At 35.6% G+C, this 20,029-nt stretch overlaps 2 protein-coding genes across 3 annotated transcripts; one reads left to right on the forward strand and one right to left on the reverse strand.

Annotated features, from left to right (window-relative positions):
* LOC117317849 (innexin unc-9-like) lies at positions 1-11,820 on the reverse strand. 2 transcript variants are annotated; one of them, XM_033872807.1, is made up of 3 exons: positions 11,696-11,820; positions 5,441-5,538; positions 1-2,136 (listed from the first exon to the last, which is right to left on the reverse strand). In XM_033872807.1, coding segments are annotated over exons 2-3 (1,269 nt in total). In that variant the 5' UTR covers positions 5,443-5,538; positions 11,696-11,820; the 3' UTR covers positions 1-869. The 2 variants fall into 2 exon arrangements, with proteins under 2 accessions (XP_033728698.1, XP_033728697.1); XM_033872806.1 differs by lacking the exon at positions 11,696-11,820 and adding an exon at positions 5,723-6,237.
* A 1,236-nt stretch (positions 11,821-13,056) lies between these two features.
* LOC117317850 (glyoxylate reductase/hydroxypyruvate reductase-like) lies at positions 13,057-15,749 on the forward strand. The gene is made up of 3 exons (XM_033872808.1): positions 13,057-13,411; positions 14,327-14,497; positions 15,076-15,749. The coding sequence occupies exons 1-3, from the start codon at positions 13,105-13,107 to the stop codon at positions 15,672-15,674; spliced, it is 1,077 nt and encodes a 358-aa protein (XP_033728699.1). The 5' UTR covers positions 13,057-13,104; the 3' UTR covers positions 15,675-15,749.
* The last annotated feature ends 4,280 nt before the right edge of the window (positions 15,750-20,029 follow it).

A 20,029-nucleotide genomic window follows, 5' to 3' on the forward strand; every position in this document is an offset into this window, starting at 1 on the left:
GTTTTTAATGTGATATTGGTGTGGAAAGCGATTCCAGCCTAAAGCTTCCGCCGGAAGTAAAATGCGACTGGATTTTAAAAGCATAAGAAAGTTTATATTCTGTCAAAATTCACAAGCCCATTGCATTTTCCAAGCTCCAATATCATACAAGTGTATGTCCATACCTTTTTTCTAAGAAAACAGATGGGTACTTTTATAGCCATGAATTACGTTTTTTTAAAAGAAACAAATGAGATCAAGAGCACATAAAGAAATACTGTAGCCTTTAATCAATATATATAGTTTTCTAAAAAAAATCTTTACCTTTTTTTGTAAAGCCTAAAAAAATACATGGTGTCTTTCATTTCTGCTTACCCTATATAGCTATAGTTACCAACCTTAAATTTTTGTGTCTATCATGCAGTTTTTTGTTGTTGTTTTTTTTTTGCTGTTTTGAAGTAAAAACTATTATTTAAGTCAAGATTGCTATATATATATAAACCTTAGTAAAATCTACTCTAAAAATATTTCTCCACCTACCTTCCATATTTTTTTCTGGCATGTTAGCGGAAACATACATGTATTATTGTTGTAGGCCTAACCCTAACATTATTAGCCTGGGCTTCTTGCGTTGATGGTGCACTCATATAAAATCATTAGTCAAATATGTTACCACTCCCCTAGTGGTATAAGTAGCTATGATAAACATTGGACCTGTAGCCCAATTAATTTAAAGTCCAGCAACACGTGGAATTTGTTTATCCCACATGGTATATAGCCGATAACATTAATATTAAATGCTTAAATGCTTAATATAACAAACAATATTTGGAAAACTCAATATATCTCTAGAGATTTTCCGAGTATTAAAGGTTGGAAGTTCATCATGATCATACATTATAGTTGTTTTCCTTCGTGTGAATCACGTCTCCGTTCATCGTATCTTTTTCCGTCGGTTCATGATCGGAAACAACTCGGTCATCCTTTTTTGGCAGCTTACAGTGCTCCTCCTTGAAAACCTTCCAGAGATGTTGAACCAAATCTGTTAACACCATATCTGATGAATTTTTACCCACAACTCGCAGAACAAACACACCATCTCCGCGTAAATATTCCGCAGCAAATTTACGAGACACCTTTTTGTCAAAACCTGTCTCCAGCTGTCCGAGAATTGTGAGGTATTTTCTTACATAGCGAATTTTATTCTCACTAAAGACTATATAATATACCCAGGTGGAAAAGTTAATGAAAGTTAAAACTGTGACAAATAAAAGCCAGAACCACAGGAAGATGAACAACTTTTCATTGAACAAGTTGATTGGCAAAACACACTGAACAGTAAACGTTTGTAGATTGTTGAGTTGACGAATCTGAAGATCACAAAGTGTGACACGAGGAAAGCGTGGCGATGCCTTCCACTCACCATTAGCCAACAGGAAGTTGATTACATCAATACCAAACACATTATAGTTCATTGACAAGAATTCGTTGAGCAAGAAAAACTGGCCGACGACGTTAACACAGTAAAGCACCTTGACGAACAAGTAAAATCCTGTCAGATATGTGCCGTCCCTCTTCCCAATGCAGAAACATAGAATGTTTGAGAATTTTTGTCTCATACGCACGAAGAAATTATAGTGCCAGTCACGGTGCGTTTCAATCCATCGATTCATATACTTGGCGATATACATGATTTTTTCATTGCGTTTTTCTGGCGAAGCAAGCATGGTATCCTCTGCCATGGTTGTGATTTTTTCTAGACTAATCCCAGAGTATCCGTTCAGCATATGCCAGGCTATATTTGGTAGTTTGAACATAAGGGCCTGGATGAGGAATATCAGAGGAACCCACTGATAATATGTTATCTCTGCATCTTGGCGTGTCTTACCGTCCCTCGGTAACTCATTTTCATCCGGAATGTAATATGTGTTTGAAATCCAACAAACGGATTTTGTGTATGATACTCTTGAACCAGAGAACTCGGCTGGACACCAGCACTGAATTGGGTCACCAACATACTGACCTGAACTTACAATGACCGCGAAAAGGGACAACATCACTACTGTCCATATATGGTTGAGTCGGTCAATCCAATCATCGTCTGAACTTCCGGTCAGCCTTGACCACTTCCCAAAACCTCCTAATAATCCACTGATCCTGTAATAAGAAAACATGACATCAACATCTCGCAGTCTTATAATTTTGTAAGCATGGTAAATCTGTAATATTGTGGATGACAAAAAGAGATTTTCTGTGATCTTCAGGGGTTGGGAAGGACAGGGTCCATGGGCCATAGCCGATGCTATAGAAAACCTACTCGGTTTATGTAAAATTTCTATGTGTTGGTCCGGTTGGCTATGAAAAGTTTGAGTCCTGACATACATTATGATTCTTGTAAACAACATTCCTTTATTTTCTGACAAACCGTCATATGAAATCAGAGCTTACAATCAAAATGTTTTTTTACCGAGAACAGTACATTATTGGCTTCAAAATTAAACATTTGAGCGAGTATGTACTGGAAGATGCAAGCATTTTCGTGACATAGTTATGCTATTTTCAACAATATGTGTTTACAAAATGTGTCTATGGAAAAATGACTTTGGCCATGGAATTTCATTTCTCTGTAAACCAATTTCATACATACTTTCATACACTGAAATTTCTCAATGACCCATAGAAATTTTTACCTAAATAAAGACAATATATCAAAAAGACACAATTGTAAATGCCCATAGCTAGACTTAGACTTCCTAATGCCTGGATATTACAGATTGGTTATAAATTTACATGATCAGAAAGCTGAATACAGTCGAATCTGTCCAAACGACCATCTCTATTTAGCGACCCTCTGTTCTAAGCGACCATTTCAATTCCTCCCGAGCGTTTTCGCTATATATTTTAACTCTATTAAGCGACCCTCTGTTTACGCGACCAGCGACCACAATTTTTCGTTCCCGTGATAAAAATAACTCTCCAATAAGCGACCAGAAGTCTCCAAAATGCCTTACATTACCATTTTCGCCTTAATAACACCCAGTAGTTTTACTTTTTGTGCAAAAGGACGGGATATGAGGCAAAGTGACCGTCTGGAATTCTGACGATTTTCAGACGTTTTATATACGATATATCAATTTGCATGCGAAATATAACAATGAAGGAATGCATAAACAGTTAACTTACTGTTAAATCGTGATTTGTTATCTTTTTTGAGACATTAAAACAGATATTTGCCAGTGAAAAAGTCGCCGATTTTAAAGTAGGAAATGCAGGAACGTAAATAATAATCGGAGTGGAAATCCGGACCAAGATTTCAGGAATTAAAAAAAAATATATAAATAATTTGAAAGTAATCTAATTAACCAATGAAATATATTTCTCATGTTAAATCGATGTATTTTGATTTGCTGAAAGAATTTCAAAAAATACTTATAGTGATGAAAAATTAGCACAGTAATAATTATTAAAAAAAAAATACAAAAAAAAAAAAAAAAAAAATTGTTTTGTTTTATTCAAAGTGGTGGTTCATTTTTCATATATTATAAATCATTATTGCCAATTTATAAAGCGAATAAAAAGCTTATGAACATTTATTAAATTTAAGATACCATCTCTATTAAGAGACCACTCTCCATTAAGAGACCGTTTTTCAACTTCCCTTGAGTGGTCGCTTAATACAGATTCGACTGTATTACATATTAACATTTGACTAGCACTGCGTTCAATTTCAATCTGTGAGATTGACTAATTTGCACCAGTTGGAGATACTGGGTAAAACTTATGTCTCAGTCTGTAAGACATTGATGACTAAATTTTTCGATGCTAATTTTTGTCATTGTTAACAACTTTCTATAAATAGTAACACTGACCATGGAACCATTAAGTACCAACCAATTTCAATAAGTTGACAAACAGCTTTCTGTGAATGTAGAATTCACTGCAGGAAAACACTTATGTTTTTGAAAAAAAAAAATCATCCACCTTAAGTTTTCACTCAATGACATTTTTTGCTGTTTGTATATACAGTACATCGTGTATTGAGAGTTCCGAAAGCATTAAGATAACGACAAAGTCCAAGCATTCTGATGTAAAACATTGGACATTCTTGGTCAGGTACTTTCCGGTTTGTAATGAATGAAATTTTCATTTAAGGCTTAGTAAATGGTTGTCTTCAACTACAATGTACATAATTCATACACATATCTCCAGTACTAGTTGTTGATATATATGCTGATTTATTTCATTAATATTTATCAATACAAAACACCACCTAAAACTATATTGAACAAAAGATTCCAGAGGGATCTTAGTGTCCACCATTGAATGGTCTTTATTGGTTCTATGTCAGACTGACCTTCTCTACTTTTTCCCTTCTTTCCTTTATCCTCTTAATTATCTGATAACATAATCAGGAGAACCTACATGTGAAGTATGAAACACATCCCAGTGTTTTTGTTTGGCCCGTTTTACCGCCGAATATCGGCTGTTTCCCCTATGCCAAAAATGTTGTATTTTCCCAAAATTTCAATGAAGTTTCCCAATTAATAAAGTTGAAAAAATAAAATAAATTATTTCTTTTACCTACTTTCTGACATTTTGTAAATGATAACATCACGATTTCCGAAGCCATAAAGTATTTTCCAAACCTAACTAATATGAACGTTATCATTTCAAACAAAAAAACACCCATTTCTGGTTGTTATAATACAACCAGAAATGGGTGTTTTTTTAAAAAGCGCTTTATAATCGATTTCAATGTTGTATCGGTGCATAAATAGACAAGAAATGATGTAACAAATTAAAATTGGACAATTCCATTATAACTTTAGTTCCTGACCCCAAGTACCTGTTACTTGTCTTAGAGTAGGCTGATGAGTGATGACAATTGCAAAATTAAATGTTCAAAATTAATTAATACATTTATGACAAATGACACATAGCCATGCCAGATCCTCTTAGTCTTGTGGCAATGAAATTTTACAAACAGCCACTTTTATATTTTAACAGCCTATATAGCTAATTCACAAACATATTGGTTTAAGGATCTATGTCATTTTTAATGTGTTTTTCAAAGTTATTAACGCAAATTAACCAGTTAAACTCATAAGTTCTTCGTTGATGTTTCCATTTAGGTTTTGTTATGAAAGCATCAAGCCCAGGGGTTTGACGTTTTATCAATAACTTGTATTTAGAATATAATTCAACGCCAATCTCATGTGCATCAATAAAGTCACTGACAGAGACATCATTCACTTCAATGATGGTTTCTTTCTTAAATATCTGATTATAAAATGCTACTGCTAGGGTTTAAAGACATGCACCATTTCAAAAACTGACCAAGTACAAACTACCTAACCCTATGGATGTGTCTTTCAAATTCAGATGAAAAAGCATTGTCACTCATTTTCGCTCAATTTCCATTGTTGTTAGAATCAAAGTCTTTGTTCTGTAAAATACTTACATGTTTGTTGTTTGTAAGTTTCCTCTATTTTCTGGTCAGGCTGTTAAATTCGCAGGACCACCTCATTCATCAATAACAACTGTTTTCTCATGTAGGCACTGGAAAAAATAATCACGGGAGATGTTAATGTTACAGATCACTGAGCAAATGTATTGCCTATTTGGCTACTGTACAAAATTCATTTTAACTGATCGGCACTTGCAGCAACAAAATGATAGCTAAATAAAGTATGGATATCCATATCCAAAATGTTCAGTATTTAAAGATTTTTTTAAAACCTACCACACATGTTCACATGCCGGATGAAAATGTAAACAAAGGCCGTGAGTTTCCTGCGGGGAATGGCGGGTACTGGGATAGTGTCAGAACGCGCAACTTTGTCAACTTCCGAGGGGCGCTTAGGGGGTAATGTCAGAAATTTTGTCACGCATCAATGCCATCACATGCTTGCCCACGGAGAGAAACTTGTAGTAATGAATATCAATATTTTACTGATATGCAGTTTTTGCTTTTCTTTTGGTCATTAATAAATGAATAAGGATAAGAAAGATTTTATAGTTACTTTGGTAAAACCATCGACTTAATAATAAACCGTTATCCTCCGATGCTCTAGGCCTAATAATTCGTGATAAAACAACTAATTGCTCAATTAGAAATATTATTTTTTGAAACACAATATCTAGTTTTTATAGAAAACAATGGATAGTCTATCTTATTATTAATTCATACTTAATTTTCCACCTGTCTCCGATCTTTACGTTCTAGACTACACTGTCAATCTGAGGAGAAAACGTGTCCAGTGTTAGCAGAGACATACAATTGTATATAGATATATGTCTCTGGTGTTAGATAGAGTTGACCGCTCAACCGTAAATATCGCTGCATCTGTTGTGCTGACAGACTCCGCCAGGTGTTAAATGCCTGTACCTTTGTTATTTGGCAGAAGCGGCAGGTGATGACAGGCTGTGACAATATAGTAATTATATAACAGATATACCACTATCCCTGATGGCATTTAGCGACCAGAGCAGCCGTAAATTCCACACATGCGACACAAGTGTATACAGTATAAAGCCCGATATGTATTCAGTATGTCGGACTAAATATTTGCTAATAAGGTGTGTAATTGAACTGAAATACGTTTTTACTGCCATATCAGGTGATTTCTTGTTCATTTTTCGGATAGAAATGTTTATTTATTTATTATTATTTATTTTTTGCATTGATTTCATTTTATATATGAGACATTTAAAGAAACTTCATACCCGAGTACATTAAATAGTCGATTGAAATCCGGAAAAGGCTATAACATGTAACAAGGGCGAAACTTAACGCTACACCCTCCAAAAGATTGAGTTAAATTATGTAGATCTAATGATCTAGTGGAAAAAAATTGATATGTTCCCAAATATTATTAATTAGATAAACTTACGGTCTTCTATTTCAAGATCATGACCTGCTTTGTTTCTTAATACTTTTTAGTGTTTTTTTTTCTTTCGTTTGTTGAATGTTTCAATAATAAATATATTGTGCATTGGTGTGATCAGCGTATCAGCTACGTTATATATACTATTTAAGTCTCTAAATTGTCTAAACTAAGCCATACATCAACTTTTTTTCTGCTCAGAGGCTGACTTCCGTTAGAGGACAAACACGTGTTGTTTTCGGTGCTGTTGCTGGGGTCATGGGGTACTATTGTGTTCAATGTTCACAGATGTTTGGTGTAATTATTTGTTTTAATTACTATGTACGTGGTAGGGGGGTATTTTAACAGGTTTTGTATTTTCTGTAGTACGAAGAAAAAGCTAAAGGCCCAAAGAGAAGGCAGACATTTTAGAAAATAAATAAATACAATGAGCAAAATCGTAAGTGATGATATATCGTATATAATACTATTATAACATTACTGACATTATTCAGTTAGCGATTTTAGTGTCGCAACGTTTGTTTGTAATACTTCGAAATTGGTGAATATGAATGAAAGCAATTAATTCAACCACGGTAAACTATCGGAATATTGTATCACTCATGGGAATTTATACAAGGTACACATTTTTTTTTTGTATCTATAAATCCCCCTTTTTAATACACATAATGTTGTTATAACTATAAAAAAAAGAATACAAAAATTGTGAAAATATTGCATGTATGACCTAACATCTAAGTATTGTGGGACTGAAACTAATATCCTTCACAGGAGTGTAACTACTGTTATAGAATGTACCGCTAAGTACAACAAGAAATACATACACCAGCATCCTATGTCACGTCCCAGACGCCATTGAAAGAGGTACGGCGATAACTAGGACGTTGTTTATAATGTATCAGATGACGGTAGTCGTCAGTCACACGACCAACGAAGGCAATGTCTAAAACATGTACTATATCCAGTCCCGAATAGAACAGGTTCCTCGCGCATCCTCATATTACATGTATATATTTTTCATATTTAATTTTTTTTTGTCATCAGATATGTATTGCTTTAATACTTAGTTCTGAATCATAGCCCCAAACAAACAAACAAAACACACACACCCCTCCTAAAAAAAACAAAAACAAAAACACACACACGATAAAACTGATTTTATCTTTAAATTATTTCAATTTTGATTTTCATAGTTAGAAGTACCAAGAGATTCAATAGTGAACATAACTTAGAGAGTAAAATTATCTAGTTGTTTTCAATTAATATCGTTTCAACAGCAAACTATGAACCAGAGGAGCTTTGCTAATTTAGGGTCCGTGTATTCCATTCAAACGTTTACTGCACAATTCTAACCACATAAACAAACACACAACGGTTTAACAATATAAGTAGCGTTTAAGTTTATAGCCCACTCTCCCCAGTTTTATAACTGTTTTATAAATTGACAAGTTCCTCGATAACCTCAGAGTTCTTAATGACAAAATTTAAACAGGATTTCAATCTTCTGACTTATCATGATTTGATATTATAGAGATACATTTCTCTAACTTGATCATATACAGGTATTTATAGAACAAGTGGTTTCGTTTCAGGCGCGAATCCAGGATTTTCGAAAGGGGGGGGGGGGGGGGGGGGGGGGGGGGGGGGGGGGGGGGGGGGGGGGGGGGGGGGGGGGGTCCAGTAATTTAGTAGTTTAGTAATAATGCGAGCGCCGTAGGCTCGAGCCGAATGTTTTTTTTTGGGGAGGGGGGGGGGGGGGTCTGCAAGGGGTCTGGGGGCCGCCAAGGGATTTTAAAGGCTTCGAAAAAGGGGGGGGGGGGGGTTGTGGCTGGGGGGTCCTGACACCCAGGACCCAACACCCCCACCCTCACCCCCACCCCCACCCCCCACTCCTCGATCCGCTAGTGCGTTTTCAACAATATGTAAAACCTATATATCGGGACCGTGGGTTGAGAACTGATCGTACCAAGTCCCTGTGCTATGTCCCGTGGGTTGAGAACTGATTACTCGTACCAAGTCCCTGTGCTATGTAACATTAATCATTGTAAGTTGATCCTGTTACAATGATATAAACCGCTTATATGAGTGTCACAAATAAATCCCACAGTTAAGGTTGTTTTTATGATAATTGTGTTCAAACAAAACACCGTTCTCATACATGATAGTCAACTATGCACACATTGGGCCCCGGAAATCAAGTGGGATTACCGGTTGGGAAAATGTGTACCCTTATCTTTGGACACATTAGTTATACGATATTTAGTGTTAATATGTTAAAACAAATCATCCGATTATGTCGACGATCTATGTATACGTTGTTAGGAAACTCCGCGCGGATTAAGACCTAATCTGATGAAACCAACGGGTTGACACAGGGGTTTGGCAAAATATCCAAACATATGATACACATACAATGGATGGATTCGGAATTTGCGCCAAGTTCCTGTGCGGCTTCAGCAAGTAACCGAACTGGGCGCCGATTTAATTTCAATTTCTATTTAAAAAACGCAGCCACTGGAGACAGTCACGTATTGATAAATGGCCGACTTCATGATTATTTTTCAAGTAACAAGAAACTTTGTCCTTTGTCAATGTTTCTACATCAATGGGCTTATACATGAAAAGATCGAGGTTGTATCTTTAACAAATTATTACATTAATTAATCTTTCAAAACCAAGATTTCCCCTTGATTTTATTTCAATTAGATTGATATGAACGCAAACTCGTGGACTTCCTAACTGAAGACCAAATTTTAGTGCATGACGCTTGTTGTGTTTGTGAAAGTTGAGTCGCGAAAGGGGAGTCGTGCTGTGCGGGGTCAATCAAAGTTTGCCTATCACTAGCAGATGGAAGGGGAGTGGGGTCGTTACGGGAGGGGCGGGGGAGGGACGGCGTGAGCACACATACATGTGTACGTATCCTATTCAAAAGTGTTGACGGAAACAGATAACACGGTTGAAATTTTGTATATATGGGCCAACTATTTTACACTTAAAAAGTGACCCTGCCACATCTATAATTGAAATATCAGCGTCATCTTATTTAATTATACTATTCCAACCCTTTAGGCAAGCATTTGTTAATCACCCTAGCCAGATTTGTGCATAGAACGACAATGTGAAATCATCCCTCGATATATACTCACGTGATCGTTTCCCCTGGAGTACCGAGAATGATCGTTATAATTAGATTTACAAATCAAAATCCAATGGCTATTTGTATGTATGTAACATTAAAATGGAAGTGAAAGAGTATTTCCTATATATATATCCTTCAAAACGTTTAATTTTATTTTTATTATACAAATATTTTTTTCATTCCTTAATTAGAACTATCATTGATTGGAACTCTTTACCACCAACCTACTAATTTTTTTCCCCACTAAGATTGTTTTTATCTTTCACGCAAAATGAAAAATAAATAAATAAATAACTTAATCTCAAGCTTTTGATTCTGGCCTATATATGTCAGTAGAGTCTATTAGAATATAACTATGGTAGTTTCGAGGTTAATAAACCCAGACAGTCACTAGAGTTCCTTCTACACTCGTGATACTAAACAGATGGACTAGTTTCAAAGTAAAGAGAGAGTTTTCTTACAGAGGTCAAGTCCGACAATCGAGGTCAAAGTACGGAATAGAATAGCAAGACAGAAAAAGGGTCTAGAGTCTACTTGTGTCTCACATGTCAAAGTTCATTCCATCACGACCAGAGCACGTGCGCACAGTAACACTTACAACACAGAGGTCATAAACAAGAATACATCTTAAAATATAGATTTAATTCCAACACTAACTTTGAAATCCAAGGATTCCGTTATATATATCAAATTAAACCCATTTTCTCTCATCGAGTGCAAAGAAATCTGTACAAGAATGTGGTGAGCGGAACTCTTCGATTTGAAGTTAGATAAAACACCCGGTAACGTCACGCCTTAACGTACTTTTTACACTGTGTTGAGACCTTATTACATAGTTTTACTGAGATCTATAGATATTGCCTCGTAGTGTTCTTCGCAGGGACTCGGCACGAATTCCTGGTCCATATATTATGTAAATGTATTACAATTTTTCTAATATAGTTGAATGGGGACAATATCTTCAGACATGACTAATTTCAAAGCACGTGTCTTTCCCTTCTTTTTAAGGGAATATATTTTCTTTTGATTGTTGATGGTCACTAATAAAGGACGGCCATTTAAATTAGTCGTTATCACGTGTACATGAATTGGCACAGATCCCCCGTAACCCTCACTCTTTCTCATAAGTGATACAAAATACTTCCATATAAGGACCATGATTGTTTCAAGTCCCTGGGAGTCAGATTAATAAAGATTGTGATTAAACAATAAAATCGTAAACTTACTTACAACCCCGGTAACTTTCAACTTTAGCAATAAATTCTCTTTACAGAATATATTATCAGAAGATACATAAAAACATTATCATTTCACAAATATACGATAAATAAATGTATATGGACAAATTATTAAACTGTTTTAAAACAACTGTTCGATTATCTTGCATAAGTTCCTGAAATTTTTTATATTGTTAGTATTAATTATCAACACTAGGGACAGGGGGTATCTGTTATATGACAAGTCGTTATCATCTGTTTGCAAAGAATTTTCCCTTATGACTACCAATAGGATATTGAAGATACTTCATAAAGTTAATGAGATTTCTATGAAATATCTATTGCAAATAGATATTCGACGGCTTGTAATTTAAATAGCGATTTCGATAACAGATACCCCCTCCCCCCATTTCTCTCTCTCCCTCTAACTCCCTTAAGGTTTCATGGTTCTTCATAGTAATAGTAATACATACATTTGTGCTTATGCTGCAGAAACCAGGTCACAGAGGAGATTTGACGTCAAATAGTATCCAAACATGTATACAGGCAATACGTGTATGTAGCACCTCGAATTCTTCAGTCTCCGTCATACATAGTCAAGTATATATATTATGTCACACTATTATGTATTTCGATTGGTTGACCAGTTCCAGATGATCGACTTAAAACAATTTAACAGGATCATTTCCTGTTTCATCATGCTCCATGTACGGCATTGTGTTGGGATGTCCCTCCCCGAACTGTGTACACACACATACCATGCGCGGTCTGTCGTCATTCAAATGTCAATTGGTCTAGTGACTCGCTACTTATGAAATACCTCTCCTTCACACACACCATATACAGTCATCCCTTCATCCATCATAAGATCCTGTTTATAGTACTTGTGCCCGTAGATTAATTTCATAGACAGAATCATAGGGACTTTGTTCGAATTTCCAATTCATGGTCCATAATACATACATATTTATCTCAATATGGACAATTGGTTGGAAACTCTGTGCCAAGTCCCTGTGCACTGAATAATGGAAAACTTGAACTGGTATCCTCGAATAATATCTTCGGAAAAACCCAAACTGTTTATATGTACAGACAAAAAAACAAACTCATTTATGCTCAAACATACACGTTTTGTGTTTCTCGGGAAGCTGAGGAACGGACCGGTGTGTGCTGTCATGGTTGTGTCATTGGGCAAGACACATTACACTAATTGCTCTGGATGGCATGCGATTGGCCTCCCGTATGTGGTTCAGTGCGGTAGTCACCAGCTACTACTTGGATATACGGTCCGCCTAAAATTACCCTGGCCGCTCACGGGGCAATAAACCTTGCAAAGGAAAATATTTTCACATTTGTCAAAGAGTCCATTTCAACATTTCATTACCCACACTGCATAAAAAACATTCACCTTCATCACATTGAATATCCACACTAAATTATATATAACCACACATACTGTGTAGCTCATGTCCATATATCGACGTAGACAGAAACAATCCTATATATTTGTTTCAAACTTATAGTTACTTTAGATTCATAATGTGCAATTTCGACAGCTTGAATTGATGGGAACTTCAACTAGTATCATAGTTTAATGGCTGCGATAAACAAAAATAATCATGTATTTGCTTGAAACAAGTTCATGATGAAAATGTAAATTGTCTAGCTGTTGATATATTTTTAAAAGAAAGAAAGTAAACACACCGAGACGAAATGTTATTAAAATTTTCAATCCAAACTCAGGACTTATGAATGGTTGAATAAAATCATGACCGTTAACTTGGAAGTCACATCACGGACTTAGTTGTATTACACCTGAAGGTAACTGGAGTTGTCCCCCTTGTAACGGTTGTAACCTAGAGCTCTCTCGTTATCTGTTATCATGAGGTTAGAAAAGATAACAGGCGTTTGTAGGGTCATCACCGCATTCCAGTTTTCTTCTGTTTCTCAAAGTTGCAACGTCAGATTTATCTGCAAGATGTCGACAGCCAGCTCTCCTCCCAAGGTATTTGTCACGCGCTACGTCCCGCCCGTGGGAGTAGAGGTGTTGTCGCAACATTGTCAAGTCGATCAATGGAACACACAAGACCCCATTCCCCGGGGCGAGTTACTAAAACGCGTGCAGGGCATTGAGGGTCTGTATTGTTTACTGACGGAACGCATTGATAAGGAGGTGTTGGATGCGGCAGGTTTGTGTTAGGTCTTACTTTCACTTTACCTATATTTATCATACTGCATTTGATTATAAAGTATTTATCAGTTCAAAGGTGATGCAGTATTTGTATTATGAAAACATAACCCATGAAAGACCAGTATTATTACAGATAGATTTCAAGGTTACATAAATGTCATACCTTACAGTGTTTGAGGAACATTGATGCTTAGGACTAATTAAACAGATAAATGATGTGTTCTGCCTAAAAACAAAGCCCTGATCTGTTTTGAGCATTTAGTCATTATAAGCATATATCATTAAGAACAAATAAACAAGGAATTTTTTAATGTGAATTATTATATATTTCTATTGATGGAGTATCAAAATAAGCTGTAGGTCCTATACTAGCAAAAATCATTTTATAATATACATGGTACTTTTATATGGATTATTACTCCTCTAGTTCTGATATATATACATGTAGGTACATTTATGAAAGAAATTAAGATGTTTTCATAGCTCAGAAACACTTTTTGTTTCCGGTTGATTAAAGAATTTGAATTGAAGAATTTATTAATTTAACAGATTTTTTTTATTAAACTAATATTTTTATAGTGTAATGGAGCTCATTCTCGTCCCCTAACTGCTGTCAAACTTATTGCTATCCTGTACTTATGTACTATGTGTACTGACTGAGTGAAATGAATTGAAGTAACTCTGATGGAGCAGAATGCTGATGGCCAGTAGATCAGTCCATCTAGAGTTTAGATTTAGTCAGTGGAGATGAGTCCTAATCTGTTTCATTTTCCCTCTCCTTTCAGAATAATAGTTTGAAAAAGGAAAATTGCATTGGTATATGAACCCATGTGATGTACCGAAGCACTGCAAGAATGCACTTAATGTTCCATTTAGGCAATTTCAAATTTAATCCTTTTGACAATTTTTTCAGGTCCTCAACTGAAAGTTGTATGTACCATGTCAGTAGGATACGATCATGTAGATGTGGCTGAATGTCGAAAAAGAAACATCAGAGTTGGTTTTACTCCGGACGTACTGACCAATGCCACCGCTGAGTTGACCGTCTCTCTTTTGTTGACCACCTCTCGAAGGCTGTATGAAGGTAAGATAGGACACATCTGTACACTTCCATGTTTATCCCCAAGTCAGCCCCCTCCCCTAGTGTAAAAGTTAGGTGTTTATGTTTGAACCAAAGATATGTGTTAATGTTTGAACAGGGCTTATTTGTGAACCAAAGTTAAGTGTTAATGTTTGAACAGGGCCTATTTGTGAACCAAAGTTAAGTGTTAATGTTTGAACAGGGCCTATTTGTGACCAAAGTTAAGTGTTAATGTTTGAACAGGGCTTATATGTGAACCAAAGATATGTGTTATTGATTGAACAGGGCTTATTTGTGAACCAAAGTTAAGTGTTTATGTTTGAACAGGGCTTATTTGGGAACCTTCCAAATTAAGTGTCATAGCCAGAGCAAACTCGGCTACACAGGAACCTGCCTATATTTGAATTTGGAAATTTTTAATGCCTCATTTTGAAAACAAAAATCATACAACTACCTCGCTTCAACATGGATTTGTTGTCTGTCAAATATTGATTGTAGGAATGGTTTAATAAACAGCTGTCCTTGAATGACCTTAGCTAATTATAAGCCTAAACTGCCTCACATATGTTTTAAACTTGCAGGAATAAAAGCGGTTCGTGAGGGAAAATGGGGAACATGGAACCCAGTTTGGATGTGTGGACAAGGAGTAGATGGTGCCACTGTGGGGATATTGGGGTTAGGGAGAATAGGATTTGCTGTCGCGCAGAGACTTAAGCCATTTGGTGTTGGAAAATTCTTGTACACTGACTCTGAAACCAAGTCATATGATTCAGAGGTGGGAGCGGAACATGTTGATTTTGACACGTTGTGTAGGCAGTCAGATTTCATATTGGGCTGTTGTGCTTTAACTGAGGAAAATAAAGGCTTGTTTAACAAAGACGCATACTGTAAGATGAAGAAGACGGCCATTTTGATCAATACGAGTCGAGGTGGTCTGGTCAATCAGGAGGATTTGTATGTGGCTCTGAGCACTGGTCAGATTTTGGCCGCTGGACTAGACGTAACTGTCCCTGAGCCTCTTCCTCTGGACAGCCCGCTGATGAAGCTGGACAACTGCATTGTGTTACCACATATAGGCAGTGCAACAGAGAAATCTAGGGCAGCTATGTCCGAGCTTACCGGTCAAAACATTGTTGCTGCTTTGCAGGGCGAGAAAATGCCACGCGAGGTTCCTTATTAGAATTTTAGTTAAATTTCTTGAAAATAAAATGAAACTTGTTTTATTTCCATCAATAAAAATACCAAAGAAATGATTTATATTTTGTTTATAATTGTTGACTTCTGGAAAAATAGAATACCACTCGTTTTTATTTCAATATCAAATGTCTGAGATTTTGGCAACAGGGAGCAGGAACAAGTTATGAAGAAAAGGATACAAAAATATCAAAATCTATTATTAGTAAGATGACTCACCTTACAAATTTAAGTTACAGATTGAAATTTAAAAAATACGCTTGATTTCAGGAGATATGATAAAATATGATGCAGTTTTATTGAGTACTTGAAAATTACTCAACTTTCTCAGAATCTTTATTCTTAAAACAAAGTAAGAAATCAAATATGGTATTTGTAATTACAATTGATTCGGTGTATGCAGTATCCTGATGGCCACTATAGTAAGCAACAGCTATTTATTTGAAGCACTTAAACATTTTGTGAGCTAAATTGTTTGTGTCTCAGTTGAGGTGGAGGCAGGGCTAATCTCCATCTAACAGACAATGGTCATAACTAATCCTTTATCAGAAGATTATATTTATGTTTTTTTTCCGTATCAAATACGTAATTTATGTTATGAATATAAATACATACCAAAATAAACAGTGAGAAACAAAATATTGAAACTATGAGAAAAAATATTAAAAAAATCAAAAATGTACATGTGTGTATATTAAATTATGCATTTTGTTGATATGAATATACAGAATATATCTTCTATCTAAAAATAACCATGTATTTTGTTTTCTTTAATTATCAATCACATGTTTGAATTATGATACATGTATATGATTACAGACTCCTAATATCATATAAGTCATATTCGCTCGCGTGACCAAAGGGCAAGTGTGCTGGAATGAAGGGCTGCCAAATGCAAGTTAGTTCAAATGGATGACCTTGACTCACATTCAAGGTCACAGAGGACAAATGCTCTAGATTTTAAGCAACTTCCTCTCAATAACAGAAAGATTCAATCAGAGTCCTGATAATTGGTCTGTACCATTCTGGGATGAAGGGTTTTCAAGTTACTTAAAATGAAAGACCTTGACCTTCTTTCAAGATCACAGGGGGTCAAATTTGCTAAAGCCTTGAAGAGCTTCTTCTTGTTAACGAAGAATCCCAAAAGCTTTATGTTTGTTCCAATGAGTGACCTTGATTTACTAGCAATGTCACAGGTGTCGTATATTATTTTTTTAATGTAATATAAAAAAAAACCATTTCATTCCAATATGTATATATATATTACAAATGTTTACAACAATACAGACAAGATATACAGGAATAGGATCCGGTAACAAGTTTTAAAAAACTTATATTAATCCGTTTCCTTTCCAATAGTAAATACTTAGCATTATGACATAGGTTATGGAACACTTCGAAATAATTCTAAACACAGTTGGAGAGGCTGTGCGGAGTGTGAAAGGTATGCGAGACTGATGAAGTTGGGGTGTGGGAGAATGAGAGGAGAGAGGGTATGTGGGAAGAAGTTGGGTTGGATGGATGTGAAAGATGTAGGATTGCTTGTGCCAATGAGAAAAGAAAAAAAAAACTGGCATAGAATAAGAATGGCTGAAAGAAAGACCTCAGTTAAATCGTTTTGAGTTAATAATGAAAGATTGTACACATGGGAATAGTGTAACATTTTCATCATCAGAAAGCTCATCCTTCACAAACAAAAGTTAATGAGTGAGTGAAATACATAGTTTGAAGACTCTATCTATCAAAGGAGAATTTAAATTTACGTAAAATGTTGATTTTAGGGCAAATATTTAAAATCATATAAAAATACCTAAGTCCATGTGTGAAGTAACCTCAGAGATATTAGTACGGGAGGATGAAAGGGTTTGATGGTTTTTCTACTAACGAGAAGGGTTTCTGTTTTAGAAGGATTGAAATTGACCAACCACCTTTGCGACCAGTTATGAATTTTATCAAGATCACTGTTTAGAATTTCTGGCGCTTATTCTATGAATATCAACAGTGACGTAGATAGGTGTCATCGGCAAATAACTTTATCGTAGCTCGTATACCTTTAATAATATCATTTTTACAATAACAATAACAATAAAAGAGGTTTGAGAATGGAGCCCTGTGGAACACCAGCATTAACATTTAACCAATTCGATTTTTTACCATTGATGACAAATCTCTGTATACGATTGGATAGATAATTTTCAAACTAAGTTAATAACGAAATACGAATCCCAAAGCTGGACAATTTAGAAGGAAGACCTTTATGCCAAACCCGATCTAAAGGTTTACTAATATCACAAAAGACCATGACGAATTTCTTCACCATTATCTAGTGCTAAGTATATGTCATGAGTGACGCAAGAAGTTGATTAGTTGGGGAGTCACCGTGCCTAAAACCAGATTGGTGGTGGATAATAGAGAGTGATTGTGCAAGAAGTTGTAGACATTTGAATACACATCTTTCCATTAGTTTACCTACTAAGTATTACATATAAATAGGTCTGTAGTTTGTTAATATAGACTTGTTATCATTTTTTGTGTACAAGTGAAACGTCAACAGATAAACATTCATTAGGGAATCTAATAGACATATTAAAAAGATTACTTAAAGGACCATGATTATGATAATGATTTACTCCTTGAGGAGACGAGGATTTGGACCAATAGCCTTAGAACAATCAATGGTGAGAAAAGCCTCCCCGACATCGTTAGCTGTGATGTTTATATCTGATAGAGAATTATCACAGTCTTCGTCAATATTAGGAAGGTTTACATTAGTGTCGTCAACTTTTGACTGAACACAAAATAATTCATTAAATATACAAGCTTTTTTAAAAATCCTCTGAAATTACATTATTGTTTTATGATGCAATGCTGGTATACAAAATTTTCCAGAGTTAGACAGATATAACTTAACAGTTTTCCACCATTGTTTAGCACTTACAATGTAGTTAGAAGGTGTACGAAGTTCATTACATGAATTAGAGAAATATGTTAGTTTGGTATGCTTGATAGGTTTAATTGTAGAGACGACGAATTTTTTCCAGTGAGCATTTGTAGGGTAAGATTTGACGTTATCATGAGCACGTTTACGGATTAATCTCTTGGGTTAATAGGGTCAAACGGCTCCCCGTTTTCGTGAAACAGAATATTGGCATTCTAACGAAACCGTAAGTCTAGCTCGATGTCGATAAAACGAGGGCAAAGTACGAACAAAAATATAGAATGACAGGGAGATTCCTGAGTACAAGGAGAATAAGACCAGGTGTTTTGGGGTGGTAAGTGTCTTCTTCTTCGTCTTGATTACGTAATTTAGAGAGAATGACCATAACAATACTAGACGTTTACTCACTTTCTATTTGTTCTTCTATAACTTCATCATGTTCCTACTTTAACCTCATCATCGTCGGATACCCACGGTTGATTGTACTACACTACACTTAGTGTTTACACTACACTACACTTAGTGACTATGCTACACTACACTTAGTATTTACACTACACTACACTAAGTGTTAACACTATGCTACACTACACTACACTTAGTGTTTACACTACACTACACTTAGTGTTTACACTACACTACACTACACTTAGTGTTTACACTACACTACACTACACTACACTACACTACACTACACTACACTACACTACACTACACTTCACTTAGTGTTTACACTACACTACACTACACTAAGTGTTTACACTACACTACACTTAGTGTTTACACTACACTACACTACACTACACTACACTACACTACACTACACTACACTACACTACACTTCACTTAGTGTTTACACTACACTACACTACATTACACTACACTACACTTAGTGTTTACACTACACTACACTACACTACATTACACTACACTACACTACATTACACTACACTACACTTAGTGTTTATACTACACTACACTTAGTGTTTACACTACACTACACTACACTACACTTAGTGTTTACACTACACTGCACTTCACTTAGTGTTTACACTACACTACACTACACTTAGTGTTTACACTACACTACACTACACTACACTTAGTGTTTACACTACACTACACTACACTAAGTGTTTACACTACACTACACTTAGTGTTTACACTACACTACACTACACTACACTACACTACACTACACTACACTACACTACACTTCACTTAGTGTTTACACTACACTACACTACACTTAGTGTTTACACTACACTACACTACACTTAGTGTTTACACTACACTACACTTCACTTAGTGTTTACACTACACTACACTTAGTGTTTACACTACACTACACTACACTTAGTGTTTACACTACACTACACTACACTACACTACACTACACTACA

The sequence above is a fragment of the Pecten maximus genome, chromosome 19 (genome assembly GCF_902652985.1).
Source record: "Pecten maximus chromosome 19, xPecMax1.1, whole genome shotgun sequence".
NCBI lineage: Eukaryota > Metazoa > Mollusca > Bivalvia > Pectinida > Pectinidae > Pecten > Pecten maximus.

What these genes read in the sequence shown, in the direction of transcription:
- LOC117317850 (XM_033872808.1), top strand. Translation starts at nt 13,105, where the DNA reads ATGAGGTTAGAAAAGATAACAGGCGTTTGTAGGGTCATCACCGCATTC. An exon ending in GGAGGTGTTGGATGCGGCAG is followed by an intron (nt 13,412 to 14,326) that starts GTTTGTGTTAGG and finishes CAATTTTTTCAG; the next exon opens with GTCCTCAACTGAAAGTTGTA. An exon ending in CTCTCGAAGGCTGTATGAAG is followed by an intron (nt 14,498 to 15,075) that starts GTAAGATAGGAC and finishes TTAAACTTGCAG; the next exon opens with GAATAAAAGCGGTTCGTGAG.